Below are 22,448 nucleotides of genomic sequence, written 5' to 3'. Positions count from 1 at the left end.
GTACTTTGTATTCTTTGTTATTTCTATTTTACGACTAACCTCTGTGTAACTGTGCATATTCCAATAACTTTTGTTTATTGCATTATACAAATATATACAAAAAAAAGATGAATAAAGTAGATCTGATCTTATCTTATTGATGTTGTGACCCTAAGGCAGGGCCTGACACCTAGAAACCTCCAGACAAAACTACTCAGCTGCACACAGAATACAACTGAGGTCAGGACACCTCTGTGCAATATCACTTCAATTTCAATTAAAATTGTGTCACCTGACAGTAACTGCATTGCCTCTAAGTTGAACAGTGGGATATTTACTTTTATGTTAAATAAAAAGCTAAAAGTTTAAATCTATTATGTTAAAATTTAGGCCTCACAATCAGAACTTAAAGCAACAAAACTCTGAACAGCCCTCATTACTGCTGTTTTGTTTTGAATATTTTGGGCGCCATCTTTATTTTTGATGACAGAAACGGTCCTTTTACTCTTGAAATTTTAGGTACATTATGCTCATCGCATAAACTCCATGTACAGCTGGGCTCAGTCACATTCTTTAAAAAAACACACATAAAAAGTGCACCTATAATCATGGCAGAGTGTAAATGGGCCTCTAGAGTACAGTACAACACACAAAATGTCTAAAATGTCACCTGCTCTCTGTCACAGAACTGTATGAGTTCCAATGAAACGTGTTATCAGTGATCTTTTCGCTAATGTCAACAAGCATCTAGATGCCTGCAAATACAAACAAGCTTGAGAAATTAATTTTAAAAAGAAAAGACAGAAACAGCTGTAATCTCTAAAGAACACACAATATCACATCTTCTATCCGCCCCGTGGCTACAAACAGCAGAGAGCACATCCTGCTGGGCTCAGTCTACAAAGCGCATCTCCAACAAAGACCCCCACTGTTGAAATCTGCTCTCCCACCGCCAACTGGGACACAGGTCTGATCGTCACCTCTGGGCTTAAAACGCCACAGAACAGCAGCTTCTGCTTTAAGTACACAGACTTTCCAACTACTCCCCTCCACGTGTGTCTTTACTAAATATACAGGGACCTTGAACCACTGAGGACACAAACGCTGAATCATTAAACTGATCTAAAAACCTACTGCAGATGCTCGGTTTTGCTATATGGATTTCAATGCTAACGCACATAAGATCATTCTTTCATTTGCTTGTGTAGTACAAGGTGAGAACATAAGTCTATTACAGTGTTTTGCATGTTTATTAGCAAAAAGGCAACATTTAAATTGTATTTGAAAACACAACAGAAGCACGGCTGTGTAGTTAAATCCATAATATCCATCTTTCTAATACACATCATGTCTCCCTAACACAGGCTTATATACAGGGACACAAAAGCACAGCGCTTCATTGGCTAATTCAATAATAAAGCAGGCAGCCAGTCGAGTCTATAGACAGGCAGAATAGAGAGTAACTCATCTCTAACAGTCTGCCGTCTCCTGAGTGTTAAAACATGTAAATTTATGTAAGAGCCCATAGGAAACACATATTTACAATACGTTTAGGTAATCACAAGATATGCGAAGAGGCATTCAGGGCCCTGGGGACGAACGCAGTCAATACAGAAATAGTTTTTATGTGTCATTAATTCCCTCTGCATTCCCCGATACATCCCCCTTTTACCGCAGTAATACAGTAATCACTCACAATCGCACAGAAAATTATCTGCACTCATCTGTGGAATAAAAAAAGCGGAGGGGCAAAAACGGGGCGAGTCGTCCCATTTTAGCTCTCTGCTGCCTCTTTAATGTTCATCTGGGAGTCGCATGGCTGCCGTCCATCCCTGCACGGGGATGGGAGTGAGCTCCAGCACTTGGAGCAGCTTAATGACAGTGGGATGTGGATGGTGGACTCGTTAGAAGCACACACATACATATATATATCTATATAAACGCGCACACACACACACCTTTTTCACGCTACATTGCCTGGCCAGGACAACATAAAGGGTCATCGGCGGTGTGATGGAAAAAGAGGCACCTCTGCGCTGCCATTAGGTTGCGATAAGAGGAAACATTTCACCTCTGAGTGATGCCAATGCAAAACGGAGTCAATCCAGCTGTAGTAATGAAAGTTGCACAGATTCAAATGGTCAAAGAAGTCATTACCTGCCTGTTCATTATGTCCTCCTTGCACATATCGCATTATTAGGCAAAGCCATCAAACCTGATGAATAACCACAGAACAAGCCAAGCCCATTTTCATAGCAGAGCTAAAGAGAGCAGGTAATTCTGATGGAAATTTGTGTTTCAGTAATGTGATTCCCCAACCTGCAATAGCATCTCTGTGCATCTGATAAGTGTAGGAGGACACACATACTGGGGTTCTTGCAACCTTTACTCATATATGCTTAGTGTCCTCTAGTGGGCACAGAAGGCACAGGATACCTTTACTCTTTATGTTCTGTTGACACCTATGGGGCAAAAAGAAAACTGCAAGCATAATGCAAACTGCAATGCTGTCATTCCTGCTGGCTTTTAAGAGTTCAAAAAGCTCCAGTGCTCTCCAATGTGTCCGCAGTTATGATGGAAAAAGTCCAAGTTGATCTCTGAGGGTAAAATACGTCTGCAGTCAAGTCCATCAACTCCATTCCACCAGGAAGTGTTTGTAAATGAGTTTCCATCCGGAGACTCACTCAATACTCCAAACTTTCAGCAAAACAGTTCAGCTCACAGTTTATGTGAGTCTCTTCAGCTTGCACATATAAATCGGTCCAAAGTTAGCCGCTAAGTGTGGTATGACCATCTCACCCAAGTGGAGGCCGGGAGCGAAGTGAAAGGTGTTCCTAAACATTTGTGTGAAGGGTCGCAGACTGACGGCCTGAATGTGGATGTGATCAGCATGAGGGGAAGAAGAGAAAAATGCCAATTATTTGTAGTGATTTGGCTTCACAATCAGGAAATTGTAATCTCCCATAAGTGACACTGCAATTCTGCTACTCTGGAGTGCACCTCTAGTACACAGTTTCTTGCTGATTGGGTGTCTCACTCACCTCCAGTTGGATGCCGTGGTTCTCTCTAGCCAAGCAGATGGCCTGTTCAACCACACCCTGGTTCTGGTTTTGAGACAGCGTGCAGGTGGAGTAAAGGATCTCCCCACCTGGACAAGCTGCTTCGATTCCCGCCCTGAAAGGTACAGACTGGTTACTGTACAGGTAAGTGGAATGTTTCACCGCATATGGTTATAAAAGTTTACCACATGACTTGTAACAACCACATGCACATTATGCTCATGTTTACAAACTTACAGAAGCAGCTCTAGTTGTAGCTGAGGCAGCCTTCGTCTCTCACCGACCCTGATCTTATTGAATATATTGTTGTCGTCTTCCGTGAGCGAATGTCTGTCTGTGGTGCAAGGAACGTCAACAAGGACCTGAGAAGAAAGGAGGAGGTGGACGTTGTGGTAAAATCTGAATAAACGTGTAATGAATTCAGACAGTTTGGCCTTGAAATGATCAACAGGGTCGTGTGAAAATGGCTTACTCTGTCAAAAGTGCTTCTTTCAATATCCCCCCATTTGGTGCCATCAAAGGAGGTGATGCGTAGTTTCTCATCTGTCAAAAACTGCTTTGGTACGTAGCTGTGGAGGACCTTCCTCAGTCGCATTGTTCGAGACACCGAGGTGTCATTTACACACAAGAATCCTTTGATATAAACACAATTGGTGGATGGTTAGTACTAGAGTCACAGAACACAGAAAAGCCAAAAAAAGACTTAGACAAAGTGACACACTTACTAATACTTTGGGTCTGAAGTAACGACAGGGTCTTGCCTCCTGGAGCGGCGCAGAGATCAAGCACATTGTGACCTTCTTGAACATCCAGTGCGAGACAAGGCAATACAGACGCTGCGTCCATGAGGTAGTAGCTCAACAGGCCGTACGCATCCGGTCTTAAGAGGACAAGAAAGAACCAAAGATCAGACTACAAGAGACCATGTCATTAGTAATGGCAAATGGAATATTGCTCACCTCGCTGGCTTGAATCGTGTGACATCCCCTCTTGGAAACACTAAGCACTTAATATTTGGGCTTAGATTTATCTGCCGACCATCAATGTCAGATTTCTTCAGGGAAACATCACTGGATTCATCCTGGGCCTGAGTCTCGGAATTTTGCTCCAAGCTTGGCATAGCTGCAGAAAAGATAAAGAATGTGAAGCTGATTACACAAAGAAACACTGGCTTCATCCAGTATAAAGTTTTCGGTATATAGTAGGTCGATGCACGTTGGTCAAATTGCAAGAAGTGCAAAGTGAAGTAAGGCAAATTAACTCAAACACATGATGTGTTTTTACTAAATTTACAAGACACTGAGTTTGTTTCCCAACAGGAGAGAAACACTGAAAAGGAACAGTAAGTTGCAAAAGGAAAAGCAACATTAGTGATATGGAAATATTTACACACACAAAAAAGTTGACAATAAAATACTGTTGTGGATTTAATAATGCAGTCTTGGAATATGTTGCAATAGTAATTTAAAAATTGTGCAATTGTACATATTCTTGTTTACAATTACAGTTTTATTCATAAGAACCTATCTCAGACAAAAAGGTAAGAAAAAAAGTCGCAGGCGTCTGAGGTAACTGAACACTTTCCCTCGATAAGAATCACCATGCTCAGTAAAACAATAGTTATATGTTGTTGTTTTTTGCTGTTGTGAAAGACAAAAAGTTAAAATCTGTTTACCTCTCAGCATCAAAACTTGAAGAGTAGCAAACATTAAGTGATAAGGCTCACATTGGCTGGTTTACTGTGAACACTGGAAACGCACACTGACCATCTTCCTCTCTGTTGGTGATGAAGTCTCTGCATCCCTTGGCTTGGAGGTCCACCAGAACAGCATCATGACAGAAATTGTTGAGCAGGGCTCCGTACTTTCTCTCTGACAGCATGGCAACTCGGACTGACGGCCACAGCTTCCCCAGCTGTACACTGTAGGTGGCATCAAAGTGATGCAGGGCCAGTCTGGTGGGAGGGTGTTTGGCATGTGTAGCAGCCTGTCCCACAGCAAGGAAGGAAACACATTTACTGTAAATATGCATAATGCTGTCTTAATTATCTGCATGAGTTTCATTAACTAATTTAAAATGCTCCCGAATAAGAGGAAAGGATTTTACACTACAGTCATGGAAAAACAATATATTAGACCACCCTTGTTTTGTTCAATTTCTTGTTCATTTTAATGCCTGGTATCACTAAAGATACATTTATTTGGAGAAATATAATGACAACAACAAAAATAGCTCATAAGAGTTTCATTTAAGAGCTGATATCTAGACATTTTCCATGGTTTTCTTGGTAATAACAAATATCACTTAAGTTGTTATATCAATAGCTATGGCATTGCACTGCCAAAATCAGCACTTTTAGGTTCCTGGAGGTCTGACAATGATTCCTGACACAGGAACAGATGAGTGACGGTCATCTGGTGGGGTAGAAAGACATTTCCTGCCGTGACCAGCTAACAGTTTGGTAGTACCATGTTGGGCTTGTTATTTCTTGGTGTGATGAACGGCTGTCTTTGAGATCTTCAGTTTTTTTCTCTACCTTTCTCTCACTCATGCCAATTCCCAGTTGTGCAAAGATGGCTACCTTCGTGGTTTCACCTAATTCTTAGGCGTTATGTGAGAGCTGACAGCTTCTGAGTTGTGCCACGGCTTGAATGTAAGCAGGAAACCACTCTCGACCTTTACATGTGCAGTGCTACTGATGACATGAAATGGCCTCTTATATACCCTGGGAATACAATGAAGCTGAAGCATGTCAAATAGGACATAAATTATTGTGGAATCAACTGCATTTTTGTTGTGTTCATTGTATTCTTCAGGTAATGTACCTTTAGCGGTACCAGGCACTAAAATGAACAAGAAATTGGAGAAAACAAAAGTGGTCTAATAATTTTTTCCATGACTGTATAGGCATTGTAACACACCCATAGTAGATGTTTATATACAGTTTCTTTTTTTAAAGAAAATTCATTTGGTGACATTTTAATTTGTACTTCAATGTATTTTTTATATCTTCACAATTCCTTCAATCTTCACTGTTTATTTGTGTATAAACAATTATTAACACAACTGAATATGTTTATGCATCCTGCTCTCTTCTGCTCTCGTTGATATCATTCAGTAAGGTACATTTTTTGAAAAACATTAAGGATTTTAGACTATATCTGCTCTGTGAACCGTTGTAACACTTCTGACTTAATTCCATTTCCACTAATAACCACCAGTATTAACCCATTTGTATATTAGTGTGCTGATACACTCACCCATTTCTCTTTCACTCTGTATCTTCTGGGCGTTAAACATCTTAAATCTGTAACTTTTCTTATTATCAGCCTTGTGTCCATGAACAGTGCCATCTTGCTGTGCGTCAGTTTTTTTCGGTCCGACTTTTCTCTTGTAGTCAAACAATGGTTCCGCATACATTGGAAATTTAGATGGGTGGGTCTTACACAAATTGTGCACGGTGATTGGACCAGAGGAACGTCAATAATCCTTTTAACCAATAGGTGACGTCTTCCAGTAATTCCTTCCAGTCGTTTCCGGCGTGTGACCGACCTCGCGTCCTCAACCGAAAACCGAGCAACTGACGAGTTAAGTGTTTGTTCTCCGAGTTTTTGGTACATTTCAGAGACATAATCATGGTTTTTGAGAGGAAAATGCTCACGTACGGAGACCCCGACGACGAGGTATTGAAAAATATCAGCTTGTGTCTTTATAAGACACTTTTTGTGTCTGACTAAGTTACTTAACTCTGCTGCTCAGCTGAGTTGGATGCATCGAGGTGGTGTCAGATCTTGTCAAGACGTCTAGTCATCATTTTCAGCATTAAACGCGGCTGACAGCTGAAACTAACACAAACAATAATTCAAGTTTAGACAAGTGCTGGGTTAATTTTAGTGTAAATGATCGAGGTTATTCATTATCTGTCACGCACCAAGTGTATTGAAAATTTACGAACTTATTCAACTAATAAGTAAAAATAAAGAGTTCAAAAAAGTTCAGATGTAAAATTTGTTTTGATCTGTAATTGGGGTTTAAGTTGTCTTATTAATTTTATTACAGCTGTGGTTCCTTCATACACTCTGATTTGTCTTTGATGTTGTTGTCACTTACCAGGAGGAAGATGCACCTGCTGAGGAAGAGGAGGAAGAAGAGGAAGATATGGTGGTAAGTAGGGATGTGACTAACTGTTTTTATTGCCAAGTAATCTGTAAATTATTTTGTGGATTAAGTGTCTACAACCCAAAATATTGAGGTTATTGTCAGAGAAGTAAAGAAGGCAGAAAATCTCCAAATTTAAAAAGTTGGAACCAGAAAATTTTCATAAATAGGTGGCGATTAATTTATTTGCCTGACAGCTAATAAATGAATTGTTGTAAATCCACTTGTAAAGTTATTCCTACGTCTGATGGAAATGCTTTGTGTATAAACATGTAATTCACACAAACATTTCTTAGAAACAACTACAGAGATTTTGTAGCATTTGAGAGAAGATAAAATCTAATTCATTAATCCCAGAGGAAGTTATTTTGCCAGAGTACAACAAACAATAAACAAAGGTTAGTGAAATATACACAATTACACAGAGGCTAGTATTAAAATAAAAATAAAGAATACAAATTACAAAATTCTGAAAGTGTTTGTGTGAAGTGTCTTAAGTGTGTAGTTACTTAAAGCAACTGGAAGCAACAGAAAGGGACAAAATAATAAACAAAGGTCAATATTGTTGTTCAACGAAAAAGGTATGCTTCTGTTTTGTCGTATTGCTAACTTTCCTCAAGTGAAACAATCTGAGCTCTTCATCAATCACCAATTTCATTTCAGAATCACATTAATGTGCAGCCTGCTCTGTGCATCATGTACTGTGCTCTAACATACATCATTTTCATTTTGTCCCTGTTAGGACCCGTTAGAAACGATACGAGCAAAGTGTGAGGAGACTGAACACTGTGTGCACTACAAAGAGCGTCTGGAGTTGTGTGAAGCCCGCGTCAGTTCAAAATCCAACACTGTGGAGGACTGCACAGAAGAACTCTTTGACTTCCTGCATGCACGGGACCATTGTGTAAGTTTGTGATGGAAGCACAAGAGAGACAAAAAATGCATCCATCTTCTTTGAGAAGTCACACAGCAAGGAAGAGACTTTAACTATATTCACTTGAATGTCTTCCGCTGAAGATGCTAACTGTGTCGTTTTCTCTCTTTGCAGGTTTCACACAAGCTGTTCCACCAAGTAAAATGACCTGCCTGCCCCGTAGACTATTTAGCTGCTATAATTGTAAAGTAATCAGTTATCACTTATGAAGTCTGTTGTTCTCCTGAACTAAGTCCACCCCACCCCTTGTATACAGTGCATGCTTGTCAGGATCAGAAACACTATCGGCATTGTGAATCACTTTTACGGTGGATTATTACAACTTACAGTTTGTGCAAAAAAGGGCCCAGATTATCATTACAGTGTGGTCGCATCATATGCAAAAGCAAGTATGCCGCTCCAGTAGTGGAGTTTACCTCAGGTTTGGTCGTGGATTCATTGTTCTGACCAGAAAATAAAGATTTTCTTTGGTTTCTGTTTGGGTTGCTCCTTCTCAATGTGTTTGACTCTCTGGTATCAATGACTGATAATTTCATTTCATAGACTAACACAAAAAGGCTCCTTTAGTAATGCTTCTTAATGAGACATTTGGTTTATAGTTAGAGACAAACAATTCCTTTCAATGCTCAGCATTTCTACTTATAGGGTACATACTAAGATACTCAGGGATTTTTGGACATGAAAAGTTATTCTAGTATCTGACAATTTACTGCATGCAGTTTCAGAATTAAAACCTATTTTAGAGCGAATATTCTTATAGTTTCACATTTTACAACATCAAACTCAGGTTAGAGGTTTTGAAAATAAATGTCAGTTTATAGACAATCTGGCTTTAAAAGGTGTATTACCAAAAAAAAAAAAAAAAGAGCCACTTGCACATTAAATAGATGCTGACACTCTGTAGCAATGGCAAAAGGCAGATTTTACTTTCCAACCTCATAACCTGTAAAGGTAAGAAAAGTATATCTTGAGTGTTGCCAAGCGAAGCATTGCTTTTCCATGAACCAGTAACCTTAAACAAAACACAAAATACTGAAAATTATATGTAGACTAAAACTTTATTTGAGTGCATGATCATAAATAAAAAAAAACACAATAAAAATAAGCTTAAAAATTACAGTTTTGAACAGATGGTGGCAGTGTGACTCCAAATACGGCAACTTAAAGTGGAAAAGTGATCGTGGATGTCTTTGGAGTCGTTTAAGAAAATCTTAATCCTGCTGGAGGAATAACACTAATGCACACAGTGCAGAATACAAGCGGGATTTGGAGATGTTCTCCACTTCACCAAACGTTTTCTTTGTTGCTGTTGCCAACAAAATCGTCCATGGAGGCCTGCAGAGAGCAGTGGAGACAGAGGAGGCTTGTTTTACAGCACAGTAGTTTATGTGGAAGGGTTCTTCAGAGGGCTCAGCTTCACTACAGTGAAATCTGTTGTTACACTTTAAGCCCTCATTGTCCTCATTTATGGGCACCAAAAAATATAGTTTCCTTGTCTGAAAAAAATTCAATAAAAAAAAATCCCCAAATTTCTGAAAATTTGCAAAACCTTCAGGAAGAAAATTCCAATAATTTCTTAGAAGTTCCTCCTAAAAGTATTTTTTTTAAAAAATCCCCAAATTTGGCAAGAAAATTCTTGTAAATATTTTCACAAAATGAGTAAAAATCTTCCAAGAAAAAAATCAAAAATATCTAAAGTGATTACATATACATCAGTAAAACTTGTAACATTTTCTTTCAGAACATTCACCAAAAAGATCATTTTTTGGTGAATGTTCTTAAACATTTTTAACATTTCTTTTTTTCCCCCACCAAAAAATGTGCAAAGATTTCCCAAAAATGTTGAAAATGTGGACATCAGAAGTTTCACTGTGAAAAAATATATATATATTTTTCACATTTTCAAACTTTAAATCGGGTCAGTTTTGACCCGCAGGACGACACGAGGATTAATGCGAGTTCTGCAATTTGAGACACCAACGCTTGGATCTTATTTAATCTCTCTGCCTAAAACACACAGTATGTAAGTTCAGTGACATTTATTCCTGGCTGAAACAACAACATTGGGTTAGCTACATTTAGAATTTAAGTTTCAGGAATTCTACCTGCCCACAAACCGTTCAGGTAAAAGTCCTACTTAAACTCTTACAGTACTATCACCTCTGCACTCACCTGCAGGAGCAGCCTCTCCTTCCTCAGTCTCCTGTAGAAGACAAGAACATCTGGATCTGCCCGGACCACACTGGGGTCAAAGTCCATGACCCTCAGACCCTCCAGGCTCCGAGCCCGAGACAACGCCACATAGGCCTGGCCGCTCTCAAACACTCGCGCCAGAGAGATTTCCACACAGTCCAGAGTCATTCCCTTGAAAACAAAAGCAAGCAAGCTTTATTTCACAACCAATACTGACCCACTACTTAACAATACAATCAAAAGAATGTAGCAGGTCAATCAATGTTCTAGTATTTGGATGCAGAGAAGAAAACTTGGTTGTTACTCATTTGAGAGCATGTACTGACAGTGAATTAATTTCTAGCATCAAATCCACTTGTGCTATATCTACACCCCACCCTGGTATTCTCAGGTATCATCTGTTTATGTTCCCTCATTTCCTCTGTGGCGATGCAGGTATGACGCTCGCTTTTTATGTCTCGACTCCTCCGCTGTAGATCAAACACTGGTGACACTCTGGTCATGACCAATGAACCCAATTACCCAGAGGCCCTCCTTCCCCTCTCCAGCCAATTTATCCCTCTGACTCTTTATTCCTCTGGGGGGCAAACTGAGTCATGTTTGGTCAAAGAAATAAAGCGTCTGCAAATGTGTGCTCTAGTGCTCACAACTGCTTTTGTACCTGTGGGTTTTAAAAATCAACAGGGACATATTACCACTTTAAAACTAAGAGGTATTTGTTTGATTTAAGACGTGAAAGTCGCGACTCCAGACAAGCGCTGCATAATGAATACCAGCCAGCAGCGACTTGTCTTCACCTGCAAACCCATTAACATGCACTCAGCAAGTGAGATAACCAACACGATGAAAAGTGGGAAAAGCAATGCTGGAAATGAAAGTGTGCAACCTGAACTCCCTTAAAACATCACTAAAAGCAGCTACAGCCAGTCGCTGGCTCTGGGAGGTTGATTTAAGCCACAGGGATGACGACCACCGTCAGCATCCTAACACACTCAAAGCTGGTGATTCATCCGATGGAGCGTGAAACGGATGGTAAAACCTGATTACAGCTTACTGCCTGAGCCACCAAGTAGGCCAAACTACAAGCATGCTTCACCGTGTTTATTCCTTCAAACCCTAAAACCCACCAGCATCTTTGGAAGGCATGCTATCTTTAAAGCAGTGGAAATGACTCCACTTAGCAGAGCCAAAAGAACCACAAGAACAAGAAAACTGTCACATTTTAAACTTTTTGTTACACTACTCACATGTGAAATGCATTCTATTGGGAACTAAATCTAAGCTAGGAAATGATGATATTTTATCATAATCCTATTATTCTAGACATTTCATTAAATCATTCAGCTAAATTAAGTGTTTATCTAATCACATTCTGTAAAAAAAAAAAATAAAATAAAAATTCACTCCTTCACCAGACATAGAGATCCAGTTACAACCAACAGTCATGCAGCAAAAATTCTGGGACTTTTCTTCAGAACTGCAGGCTGTGTTTACACAGAGCACATAGGAGGAAAGTATGAAGTAAAAAATGGAAGTAAAATGTAAGTAGTAAATTATCTATTCTATGTAGTGTCACCATTTTTTCCCCAAGCGTTGATAACAGCTGTGATCACTTGGAAAAATGTTGTGCATGTTGATTCCAGTTTTTTGTTTATGTTTGTAAAACACGTAACGATATAAATCCAAATTTTATTTGACTTTTTAAGGATCTATTTCACTGTTAATGTGTAATGCTGTTCAGACGACATTTAGCGTTCTCTCTGCTTGTAATCATGGTGGTGCTGTTTCTATCGAGATGCAGGACTTTATGTTGTCGTAAAACATAAATCCACAGTGAGGAAAATGTCACAGGAGTTAATTTTGTTCTACTAACCAAGGTGAGTAGTGTTCACCATCTGAATGATTGTAAAAAAAAAATGTCATGGCAGTCATATTTAGGTTTAAGCTGGTGGACCACTGGAGCAGTGAACACACAACCTAAAATGATCTAATAGCTGCATTATTATGCTGTTATTTAAACTAATTCAAGTAAGATTCAGCAATAAAAAGACTACTTTAGATTCACAGAAACGTTTCTCTTTCAAAAAAAAGTATATGACCTTTTCTCTCTGTGGATTGTTCAGACTTCTTCTCATCTTCCCTCTGCTGTGGATGTTAACCTTTGAGGACAGCTGACAATTTATTCTGATCGAGTTTCAAGGCAAACTCAGACGCTGTAATCAAACATACAGACATTTTATTTACTGTTCATCTGTGACTGCAAATGAAATGAAGGGGGAAAAAAATGCTTTTGGGCCGAGTCTTTGAAATCAGCCATTCACCTAGAGCAGGGGTGTCAAACACCGGCCCGTCAGAAGGTCCAATTCAGCCCGTGGGACGACTTTGTGAGACATTAACTGCAAATTGTAAATTTATAAAACTCTAAATTTAAAATATGTTCAAGACCATGACAAGTTGTTTTGATCATAAAGTAAAATACTTAACGGTTCATTATTCTTTTGTGTCTTATTTTTGTCTCATTTTTTTTTAAAAAACTTTTGTCATTTGTCTCATGTTTTTGCCAACTTGTTTCTTGTTTTGTGTTTCCTGCTTTTGTTTGTCTCATTTTTGTCTTTTTGTGTTTCGCTTTATTCGTTGTTTTGTGTAGTTTTCTTCATTTTGTGTTTTTTTGTCTCGTTTGTCAGTCTGTTGTTCACTTTTGTGTCTCATTTTTGTAATATTTTGTCTTGTTTTTGTTATTTGTCAGACTTTTATCGTTATGATCATAAAGTAAAATACTATGTCATTCAGTTCCAGATACCTGTGATTCAATAAAAATTTGGATTTGTGGTTACTTATAGGTTATTATGCTCCGATTTTACTGGTCCGGCCCACTTTAGACCAAACTGGGTTGAATGTTGCTCCTGAACTAGAATGATTTTGACACCTCTGATCTCGTCAATCATACAAAACACTGCTGCCCACATAAAACGACATGTTGTGCAGAGAGAAAGTGAGCTCATTGTTGATTTGGTGAACATTTCTTTTAACACACTGGACGTCTGTGCTCACCTGGCTCTTATGGATGGAGATGGCCCAGGCCAGTTTGAGTGGCAGCTGCTGTCGACTCAGATAAATCCCTCCGCCGGACTTGAACACCCAGCGCTCCTGCTTCAACACCTCCGTTACACCGCACAAGAAACGCACACGTGGAAGGCCTGAGGAAACAACGAGTCGGCACATAAACAAGAAATTACCTCCGCGGTTAGGGTTGATCTGTAGCATTTTCATTATAGAAATTTGTCATTTTGTTTACGCCTGGCCTGCAGACTCGAGGTTAATCTTCAATTAAAAACCAATGTTGTTTTTCCATATTAGTGAAGGCAGCAGAGGTGAGGCGACTAAACTGGAGGTGCTGAGCAGAAATTCACATTAAGAAAAATGGTTGTGATTTTGTGGAGGGGTTAAAGCAGAACTTTGAAATGGATAAGGTTGTGGTCGACTGCCAAGCTGTAACAGATCCAGATCCATGCTTAAAGAGAACTTAATATATGAGCAAAAATATCTCTTGTGGTTAAATGCTTCCTACAAACATGTCACAGCAATGACAAGACAGTTTTTTTTTATTTTTTTTTACAGTGGTGCCTGTGAGGTATACAGCAGGAGGAATAAACAAAAAAATAACAGCAGTGATGACTGACACAAAAAAGACCCATAAAACATGTTTTTTTCAGATCTGTGTCTATATATATATTAAGCAGATTTCAACTCAAGACAATTTCTAGTTTCATCTGTATTCTAGGCACACATCCATTTTTTCTTCTCAAAAAGGCAAACAAGCCTGTTTTCTAAAATTCAATTTATTCGTTGAAAGAATCCTCAGTAATTCTCTTCCTATGTATGTGAGATTTATAGCTTATTGCTTTCCTGAGCAAATGCACTTGGAAATATGCTGATTAAATTAAATACTAACCATTTTTTCCAGACTCAAAAGCCACCACAACCCCTCGCGCTCCGTTCACCAGACCTCGAGCCACATCCAGGTTCTTTGTCAGCATGACCTGGACAAGTACAAGCAGTACCAGAAAATTCAAAGCACATCCCCACTCAAATGGAGCTATTTACTTGATGTATATCAGAGGAGAAGTACTGCATGTCAGACTATGGTTTGTAAAGAGCATCGATTGCACATTAAAGCTGGATGCAGCCTCTGTGTCTGAAAACTGAAGCCAAAGTGCTTCAAATGTCATTATCTTTACCAGCCAGCAGGGGGCGACTTATGTAGTTTCATTAAAAAAAGTCAGATTTTATCAAAGTCTTTGAGTAAATTATTATTTCTCACGGAATTTGTTACCTCAGTGAACATTTTTCTAATGGGTTTATATTCTCAGTTGGTTGTTTTAAATTTTCTTCAACACAGAAGTGTTGATTTTATGAATTATGTTCCCATGTAGAGGAAAATTCACAATAAAGTAGGGTATGCTTTAAGATTTTGTGACTGACTGGTTGCTGCTGTATCACCGTGTATTGTTGCCTCAGATTCTAATGCAGATCCAGCCCTCACTTGTCATGTCCAGTTAAAAAAAACCAAAACAAGATGGTGATGTTCAAAGTTCTAACTCAAGTCCACAAACCAGTTCGTGTTTTCACAATGGATATAGTCAACCTTTTATATACGCTATGAAAAGCATTTTTTTTTAAAATTAAGATAACACAGAATTAATCAGAAACACAATCTAGACATTGTTAATGTGGTAAATAACTATTCTAGCTGGAAACAGCTGATTTTTAATGGAATATCTCCATAGGGGTACAGAGGAACATTTCCAGCAACCATCACTCCTGTGTTCTAATGCTACATTGTGTTAGCTAATGGTGTTGAAAGGCTCACTGATGATTAGAAAACCCTTGTGCAGTTATGCTAGCACATGAATTTTCATGTGAGTTTTCATGGAAAACATTAAAATGTCTGGGCGACCCCAAACTTTTGAACAGTAGTGTACAGTCTGTGGTAAAATGTGATACACATAAAGCAAAGTCACACAGGCCTACCTGAGCTCCCACTTTGAGCTGGATCAGTCTGCTGACAGGACTGTGAGCGTCGATAGTCTTCACCAGCACCGGGTCGCTGTCCAGTGCCTCAAACACCTTCACTGGCCCTAATAAACAGAGAGGGAGACCTTAACAGACTGCTATAAATACTAAATATGGTGTAGGACAGGCAGGTATTCATGTTAAGAACCTAAAGACATCTGAGCAATAAAAGCACTAACAAGAATAATTATTATTACCTTAAAAATCACAATGAAACAATCTAAACCCTTTGAGCCTGCTGCCACAGTGGGTCAAACAGTCTCCACAGTTTTCTGATGCATTTTAGTGTGACTGAATAAAGTGAGACCAGAACAAGAAATAACAGAAATCAAAGCACAAGTGGCTTCCTGCTGAGACAGAGAAACACCTCCTGAGAGGTAAGCAGGTTTTAACGAGGCTACCGTCACAGCTTTACCCATTTTCAGCAGGATCCAAACAAACCAGGAAGCACCTGTTTCAAGCTAAGAAGCTGCACATGATCAGACGGAGGTGTTCAGACCTGGCAGCTGCTGGAGTTTGTTCTCGTTTGTGAGCTCCACGTCGTCCTTGTGCGTGCACAGTCTGGTCGCCAGGATACCGTCTCTCTCGATGTGATGGTAGGAACTTTTCATCAGCTTAGCCGTGACTTCCTCTGTCACCCTGAAGTGTGTTAAAGGAAACAGAACTTTTGCTTTAGAAAAACTATTTTTGCAGCACAACCTATGTAAAACATTTTTTTAAAAACCATGCAGTGCCTGAAACGATATTTATGCAACATACATAACAGAACAATGTTTTATACTAAAACATCTGGTAGAAAATCGTTTTTTAACCCTCCTGTTGTCTTCATTTACACGCATCCAAAATTATTGTTTCCTTATCTGAAAAAAGCAAAAAAATTCAGCAAAAAATTTCCCAAATCTCTGAAAATTTGCAAATTCTTCAAGAAAATTCCAATAATTCCTTGAAAGTTTCCCTTAAAAAATTGACTGAAACTTAATGTTTACAGAAAGGCTCAAAAACATCTGAAAGATCTATATGGAGATATACTCAGATGATCTGTGACTACTTATTTGATAATGTCATTGTATACATATGTTTTATGCTGATTATTATACGTGATTATGACATTGCCATTTGAAAGTGCTCTTTCTAAATAAAAATTTAAAAAAAAAATTGACTGAAAAAAAATCCCCCAAATTTGGCAAGAAAATTCTTGGAAATATTTTCCAAAAATGAGTAAAAATCTTCCAGAAAAATGAGTAAAAATATCTAAAATGATTACATGTGTATCAGTAAATATTTTCTTAAGAACATTGACATAAAAAAATAATCAGCCAAAATCCAGCAAATTTCACTGAATTTTGGTTGATTTTTTTGTGAATGTTAAGAAATATTTTTGACATTTCTTTTTTTTCCCCACCAAAAAATATTCACAAATTTCCCAAAATGTTGAAAATGTGGACATCAGAAGTTTCACTGTGAAAATATAGTTTTTCCCCCCCACATTTTTAAACTTTAAAATGAGTCAGTTTCACCTGCAGGACGACACGAGGGTCAAATTTGCTGTACAAAAATAAAAATAGCTTTAAAAATGAGATCAGAGCTTTATTTATTTTTTTTTACCTGCCCACCCTCACTGCCTGCAGGAGGGAGATAAAGCTCTGGTCCGTTTGCCTTCGTACCTCCGTCAGCTCCATGTTGACCTGGATGACCTTCCGCCAACTCCTGGCCTGAAGGTTCACAGAGTACAAAAGGGTGTTTTTTTTTTTCAACCAACAACATCTATGAATGCTTTTCAGGACTCAAGCAGAGCGGCTGCAGAGCAGGTGTTGATTGGTGAACAGTATGAATAAATATAAACCACTCAGAGCAGTAATGACTCAGGTGTACTCAGACCAGCCTCTCACCACATACTCTGACGCAACAGAAGAAAGGAAGACTCCCAATATACCACAGCTTTTTTTATATATATATATATTCCTTTACTAACCACACTTAAAACATACAGCAGTTGAATTAAATGAATGCATTTGTTTAAAAATCTCCCTCCTTTCTCTGAATTTATTGACAGCATGCACTGGAATCCACTGTGTTCTGACCTGGAAGCAGAAGCTGGCCTTTTCCTTTCCTTTAGAAACCGGAGGCAGCTGAAGAAAGTCTCCACATACAATAAGTTGGATGCCTCCAAATGGTTCAGTCGACCTCCTCACCGACCTACAGGAGTGCAGAGAGAAGGTGAGCCACTGAGAGTAAAACTGGCTTCTATAGGGCTTCACAGCTGGTTCATGTGTGTGTTTTTAGGGGGATTTTTAGGCCTTTATTTGATAGGAAAAGCAGGAGAATGACCTGTAGCACACTTGCTCCTCAGGCCTTATATACATATTTGTTAGCATTATTATCTTAGCATTATAAGTCAAGTTTTTCTTTACTTTCTGTCTTCAGGATTAACTGCAATGATAAACACAGCATTAAAAACCATGAAGCTTTGCATATTAAACAAAATGTAATCGTCATCAGAAAAGATTTTGAACTTTTAATGACGACTTTCAAAGCTCGTCTGGGTCTGACCCCTAGCTATATCCCAGAAATATTGATCCCATATGAGTCAGTTCGCAGCTTTAGATCTTCAGATTGTGTCCTTCTGGCTGTTTCAAAGTCAAGGCTGAAATCTAAAGGTGACGTGCTTTTGCCATCAGGACCTCTTGGATTTGGAACGACCTGCCTGAGGAGATCAAGCTCAAAGAATCACCGACTGCTTTTAAATCACTTTTAACTCCATTTATATAAGCATTGTTTTATGTATTGTTGTCTCTTCTTGTTGCTTTTCAAGGTTTGTATTACTTTTTTCATTTTGTTTATATTGTCATATTAAATTTTGTGTTTCTGCATATTTTGTTTTCATTCATTAAAACTTTCACTTTGTTGTATTTGGCCTCACTATGTGGCTTCCCGTTTTATTTTTCTCTTCTGTTTATTTTGCTTTTTATGTCGAAGCACTTTGCAAACACTTGCTTTTTATGATGGAATAAAAAAAAATTATATTGATGATGATGTCTCAGTGTAACTTAACAGCCGCAGCCACGAGAACCCAAAGATCCTCTTTATTCCTGATTTGGCAACAAACAGTGACCAAACCTGTATTTGCTCTGCTAGAGAGGCTCTAAACTTAAATTAGAATCCAACCTTAGATCGATACTGAACCACAGCATCCAGCTTTGAATAAAATCCTCACCTGGCCACTGATTCGAGCTTGTCAAAGAAGTGGGCCTCCACCATGGAGACCTCGTCTATGATGAGGTGTCGACAGCTCGTCCAGTGTTGCAGCACTCCGGGCCTCTGAGCCAGCTCGATGCACTGCTCCAGGGGGGCAGAGCCAGAGCCGATACCTACAGAGAGCAAAGGTACAGAGGATGGAAAGACAGATGGCCGGAAGGGACACACATGAATAACACCCATGCAAGAACTTAATTCTCACCCTCTACTGTATATTGAGACCGAATTAAGAACATCAGTTAATGTGGAAAGACATCCGAGACGTCTTCCTCCATTATATAAAAGAATCATTATCTGAAATCACACAGACATAAGTGAGTCCAGGGATGCAGTTCTACTTTAAAAAGTGGCTACTTCTTGTGTACTTTAAGCACAAGAATACATACATCAGAATAGACTTTTAAATGTCATAACTGAACCATTTCTGTCCATTTCAGAATTTATGTTTAAACATGAGCTGAAATCTGAAAATTGAACAATTAGTCTGTTTGTATTCTTCAATACTGACCGCATGCTTTTTATAAAACAGACAAGCTGATGGAAAATAGATTTGATCTTCAGAGGTGCACTGAATGACTGACCAGCAAAGCTGTGTAACGTTGTTCCTCCAATGTGACATGCAGCCACTCCTGTGCTGGCTGTGGCAAAGGTGCTCTTTGGTGGGAGAGATCCAATGATTCTCTTGAGCAAGAAGGACTTTCCTGTTCCTGGAAATAAACAGTCATGAGCAGACACATTTTACAAGTGCTGCTTATTGGGGGGGAAAAAAGAGGCAACAGGTTGTCTGGAGGAAATTTAAGCATCAAATAAAGACAACGATTTCTTCCAACATGTGTTATAAATAGCATTACAGGCAGCATATGATTTTATAAGACAGTTATGAAAAATGAATCCAAGAATATCAGTTTTAGACAGCTAATTATTTTTTGTACCTGCACTTCCAGTAAAGAACACATTCTTGCCACTCAGCACTGCACTCAGAACAGCAGCTTGTTCCTTATTTAGCTTCCGGGATGGAAGAGACAGGATGGGCTTCTTACTTGGGTTGGCCTTCACCTGAAATAACCCACAAATCTGTTGATGAATCTTGGACAGAGGGATGTGGAGAGATTGATAAGAAGGTAGAATTAGGGAGCATTATTGATCCAAAGAGATGTTAGTGCACCAATTTGCTGCACTTTTAAACTTCAATAACCAGTTTAAAAGTGATGTCTAGGGCTGTGGGTAAAACTCACTGGGCTGAAGTTACAGTCAGTCCTGGACCGTTTGACCTGCTGTCCCGTTCCTGTCACAGTTGCCTTATTGGTGAGGTCGGTCAGCCCTTTAGGAGGCACTTTACTTCTCAGCTCATTGACCTTCTGGATGTCTTTTTGCTGCAGGGGGCTGATGGCCTCGAAGCTGCGAGGCAGACCGGCTCTGAGCTTCTCTCGGTCAGTCAGGGGTTTGCTGCTCTGCCAGGCCTGGTGCTTGATGCTCAGGGTTTTGAGGAAGAGGTGCAGCTGGTCAGGAGGACAGTTGGAGAGGAGCAGCTGGATGTTTTCAGGGAGCAGTTTGATGGTGCACTTCCCATCTCTGGCGAACTTGGTGAACAGTTTGAACTCTTTTAGGTGGTAGTTTTTAGGGATTTTTCCATCGTGGACTCGGAGGAGGATCTCCTGGAACTCATTTCTGCCCAGAATAATGTAGGCTTTGCGAATGACCTGCCTCCGAATGGCCTGACCGGAGCTGTTAAGCTGCTCCACTGTCACACAGCACTGCAGCTGGGCTCCGTCCTCTCCAGCAAACATTGCAGCAGCTTGGTGTCATACAGAACATTTTACATTAATCAATTAATATCACTTTGTCTGCAGTTTCAGGTAATGCTTTTAACAGTTGCCAGGGTGCTGTGCCAAAAACTGATTGGCATCTCCAGGGTAATTTTCCCCTAGGATGATTGAGAAACAGACAATTTCTTAATTTTACATATAAAACCCATATGTAAGCCACACGAATTACAGTCTAGTTTCCAAGCACACACAAGGATATTATACAAACCAAACACATGCAGCCTAAACATCACAAGCAATACCATAATATTGCTTGTACTCATAAATGTCATGACTTATTACACTATAAATTACAGCAATTTAGATAGTTACAAAAAACATGGTACAATGACATCTCTTTGTTGTCTCCACAGATATAAAGTTCTGTGTATTTGAATGTCCTAACGGTGTGACCAAGATAAAAACAGATGGAGATCTACGTGATTTGGACAGAAATCACTTTTTTGTGTGCAAAATCGGAAACACAGCTATGATTTCACCAGCCTGAACTCAAACAATGTAACGCCACCACAGCTGTGCTTCAATCAATCAAACGCCGTGATATTTTTAATTAAACTCTAACAACTAAAGTTGACAACACGAACCGAATTAACTGCAGTTACAGGAAAAATTTAAAGGCATCGCTTACCTTTTTCTTTTTTAATAAAAAGTTGTCCTGATCTGTGTGTTTCCGTTCTCCTCCTGCTGCTTCTCAGCCTCAAAACACCGATTTTCAAATTGTCAGTGCGTGAAACCAACCAATAGCAGAGCGACGCCGCCGACCAATCAGAGGGAGGACATTTAATGTCGTAGCCAATGAATGACGAGGAGGGAGCTAGTAGCCGGTGACGTTCTATAACTGCGACATACACATGGCTGTTCGGGAAACGTTACAGAAGGAAAACCGGTAATTCCTCTACAGTAGAGCGGCTGTTGTCCTGTTAAATTTACCGAAAAAATATGTAGAAGCTCCTTTTATGTAACTGATCAACCAGTATGTGCCTCGGATTGTTACTGATAGCATATGCAGTATTTTTGTGTGTATTTCTACCCTGAGTGTAACACTTTGTGCTGTGTGTGAGAGGACTGTGCAGAAAGTTGTACAAGATACAGCATTGAAAGTAATTATCAGATTATCTGCTCTTTTCTTTACAAAGTATACACAGACAATGCATGCAATAAATTAAAATATTTTTAAATGCTTCATTGTATTTTCTGTTTATTTCCTATTTAAAGTTTTATTGTCTTTAAAATTAAATTTTCTAATTAAACATTTATTTTTTTAATTAAATGATTTCTTTTTAAAGGTTTAATAATCTAATTTAATGTTTTATTTTTTAAAAAATGTTTAATATTCTTGTTTATTGTATCTATGAATCTTTAATTATTTAAAACATTTCATCTTTAATGTTAAATATTTGTCTAAAATGTTTAATTTCATAATTACACATTTTCTATCTTCTGTTTAATTATCTAATTAAATATTTTGTCTGTTTAATATAATTGTATTTACTGTTTAATTTTCTTTAAGTTTTATTGTATTAAACTATTCTCCTGATTTAATTGCTTTAATGTAGTTTATTTCTTTAATCTTTTTTCTGTCAATATTTTAACCCTAACCTTAAAATTGAAGCAAACCCTTAAATCACAATGAAAATACTTGTCATCACAATCATGACTTAGTCAGTTATTCAGTTTATCAATTCAACTTTATTTGTTTAGCACCTTTCACACAGATGACAAAACTAAACCAGCAAATAGAAAAAACAATACTAAAACTGATTAAGACTCAAAAACATTAAAAAAAAAAAAAGATTTAACATGGTAATAAAATATGTTGTGTCCAGGGGATGGAGGGAGTTTATTGAAGTCTTCTTGGGATCACACGGTAAATCACTTAAAATAGAAACTTGATATTCAGTCTAAGGAAACTGAAAACTGCAGAGCAACAGAAGAACCAACAATATCTCCCGTTTTCTCCTTTAATAAGTC

At 38.6% G+C, this 22,448-nt stretch overlaps 3 protein-coding genes across 3 annotated transcripts; 1 reads left to right on the top strand and 2 right to left on the bottom strand.

Annotated features, from left to right (window-relative positions):
• Nucleotides 1-1,210: 1,210 nt before the first annotated feature.
• Nucleotides 1,211-6,416, bottom strand: nsun4 (NOP2/Sun RNA methyltransferase 4). Its single transcript, XM_022200680.2, has 8 exons — nucleotides 6,299-6,416; nucleotides 4,805-5,024; nucleotides 3,998-4,160; nucleotides 3,764-3,918; nucleotides 3,511-3,671; nucleotides 3,276-3,400; nucleotides 3,021-3,153; nucleotides 1,211-2,848 (listed from the first exon to the last, which is right to left on the bottom strand). The coding sequence occupies exons 1-8, from the start codon at nucleotides 6,389-6,391 to the stop codon at nucleotides 2,705-2,707; spliced, it is 1,194 nt and encodes a 397-aa protein (XP_022056372.2). The 5' UTR covers nucleotides 6,392-6,416; the 3' UTR covers nucleotides 1,211-2,704.
• A 158-nt stretch (nucleotides 6,417-6,574) lies between these two features.
• LOC110955615 (cytochrome b-c1 complex subunit 6, mitochondrial-like) lies at nucleotides 6,575-8,605 on the top strand. The gene is made up of 4 exons (XM_022200672.2): nucleotides 6,575-6,721; nucleotides 7,152-7,202; nucleotides 7,939-8,100; nucleotides 8,245-8,605. Exons 1-4 carry the CDS (start codon nucleotides 6,674-6,676, stop codon nucleotides 8,275-8,277), a joined length of 294 nt encoding a protein of 97 aa, XP_022056364.1. The 5' UTR covers nucleotides 6,575-6,673; the 3' UTR covers nucleotides 8,278-8,605.
• Nucleotides 8,606-9,169: 564 nt separating this feature from the next.
• Nucleotides 9,170-21,168, bottom strand: pif1 (PIF1 5'-to-3' DNA helicase homolog (S. cerevisiae)). The gene is made up of 13 exons (XM_022200673.2): nucleotides 21,106-21,168; nucleotides 19,887-20,575; nucleotides 19,584-19,707; nucleotides 19,233-19,358; nucleotides 18,611-18,764; nucleotides 17,478-17,592; nucleotides 17,002-17,108; nucleotides 15,896-16,035; nucleotides 15,355-15,461; nucleotides 14,276-14,363; nucleotides 13,375-13,520; nucleotides 10,303-10,494; nucleotides 9,170-9,465 (listed from the first exon to the last, which is right to left on the bottom strand). The coding sequence occupies exons 2-13, from the start codon at nucleotides 20,436-20,438 to the stop codon at nucleotides 9,415-9,417; spliced, it is 1,902 nt and encodes a 633-aa protein (XP_022056365.2). The 5' UTR covers nucleotides 20,439-20,575; nucleotides 21,106-21,168; the 3' UTR covers nucleotides 9,170-9,414.
• Between the last annotated feature and the right edge of the window lie 1,280 nt (nucleotides 21,169-22,448).

The sequence above is a fragment of the Acanthochromis polyacanthus genome, chromosome 9 (genome assembly GCF_021347895.1).
Source record: "Acanthochromis polyacanthus isolate Apoly-LR-REF ecotype Palm Island chromosome 9, KAUST_Apoly_ChrSc, whole genome shotgun sequence".
In the NCBI taxonomy this organism is placed as follows: domain Eukaryota; kingdom Metazoa; phylum Chordata; class Actinopteri; family Pomacentridae; genus Acanthochromis; species Acanthochromis polyacanthus.
This window is presented reverse-complemented; position numbering and strand designations above follow the sequence as displayed.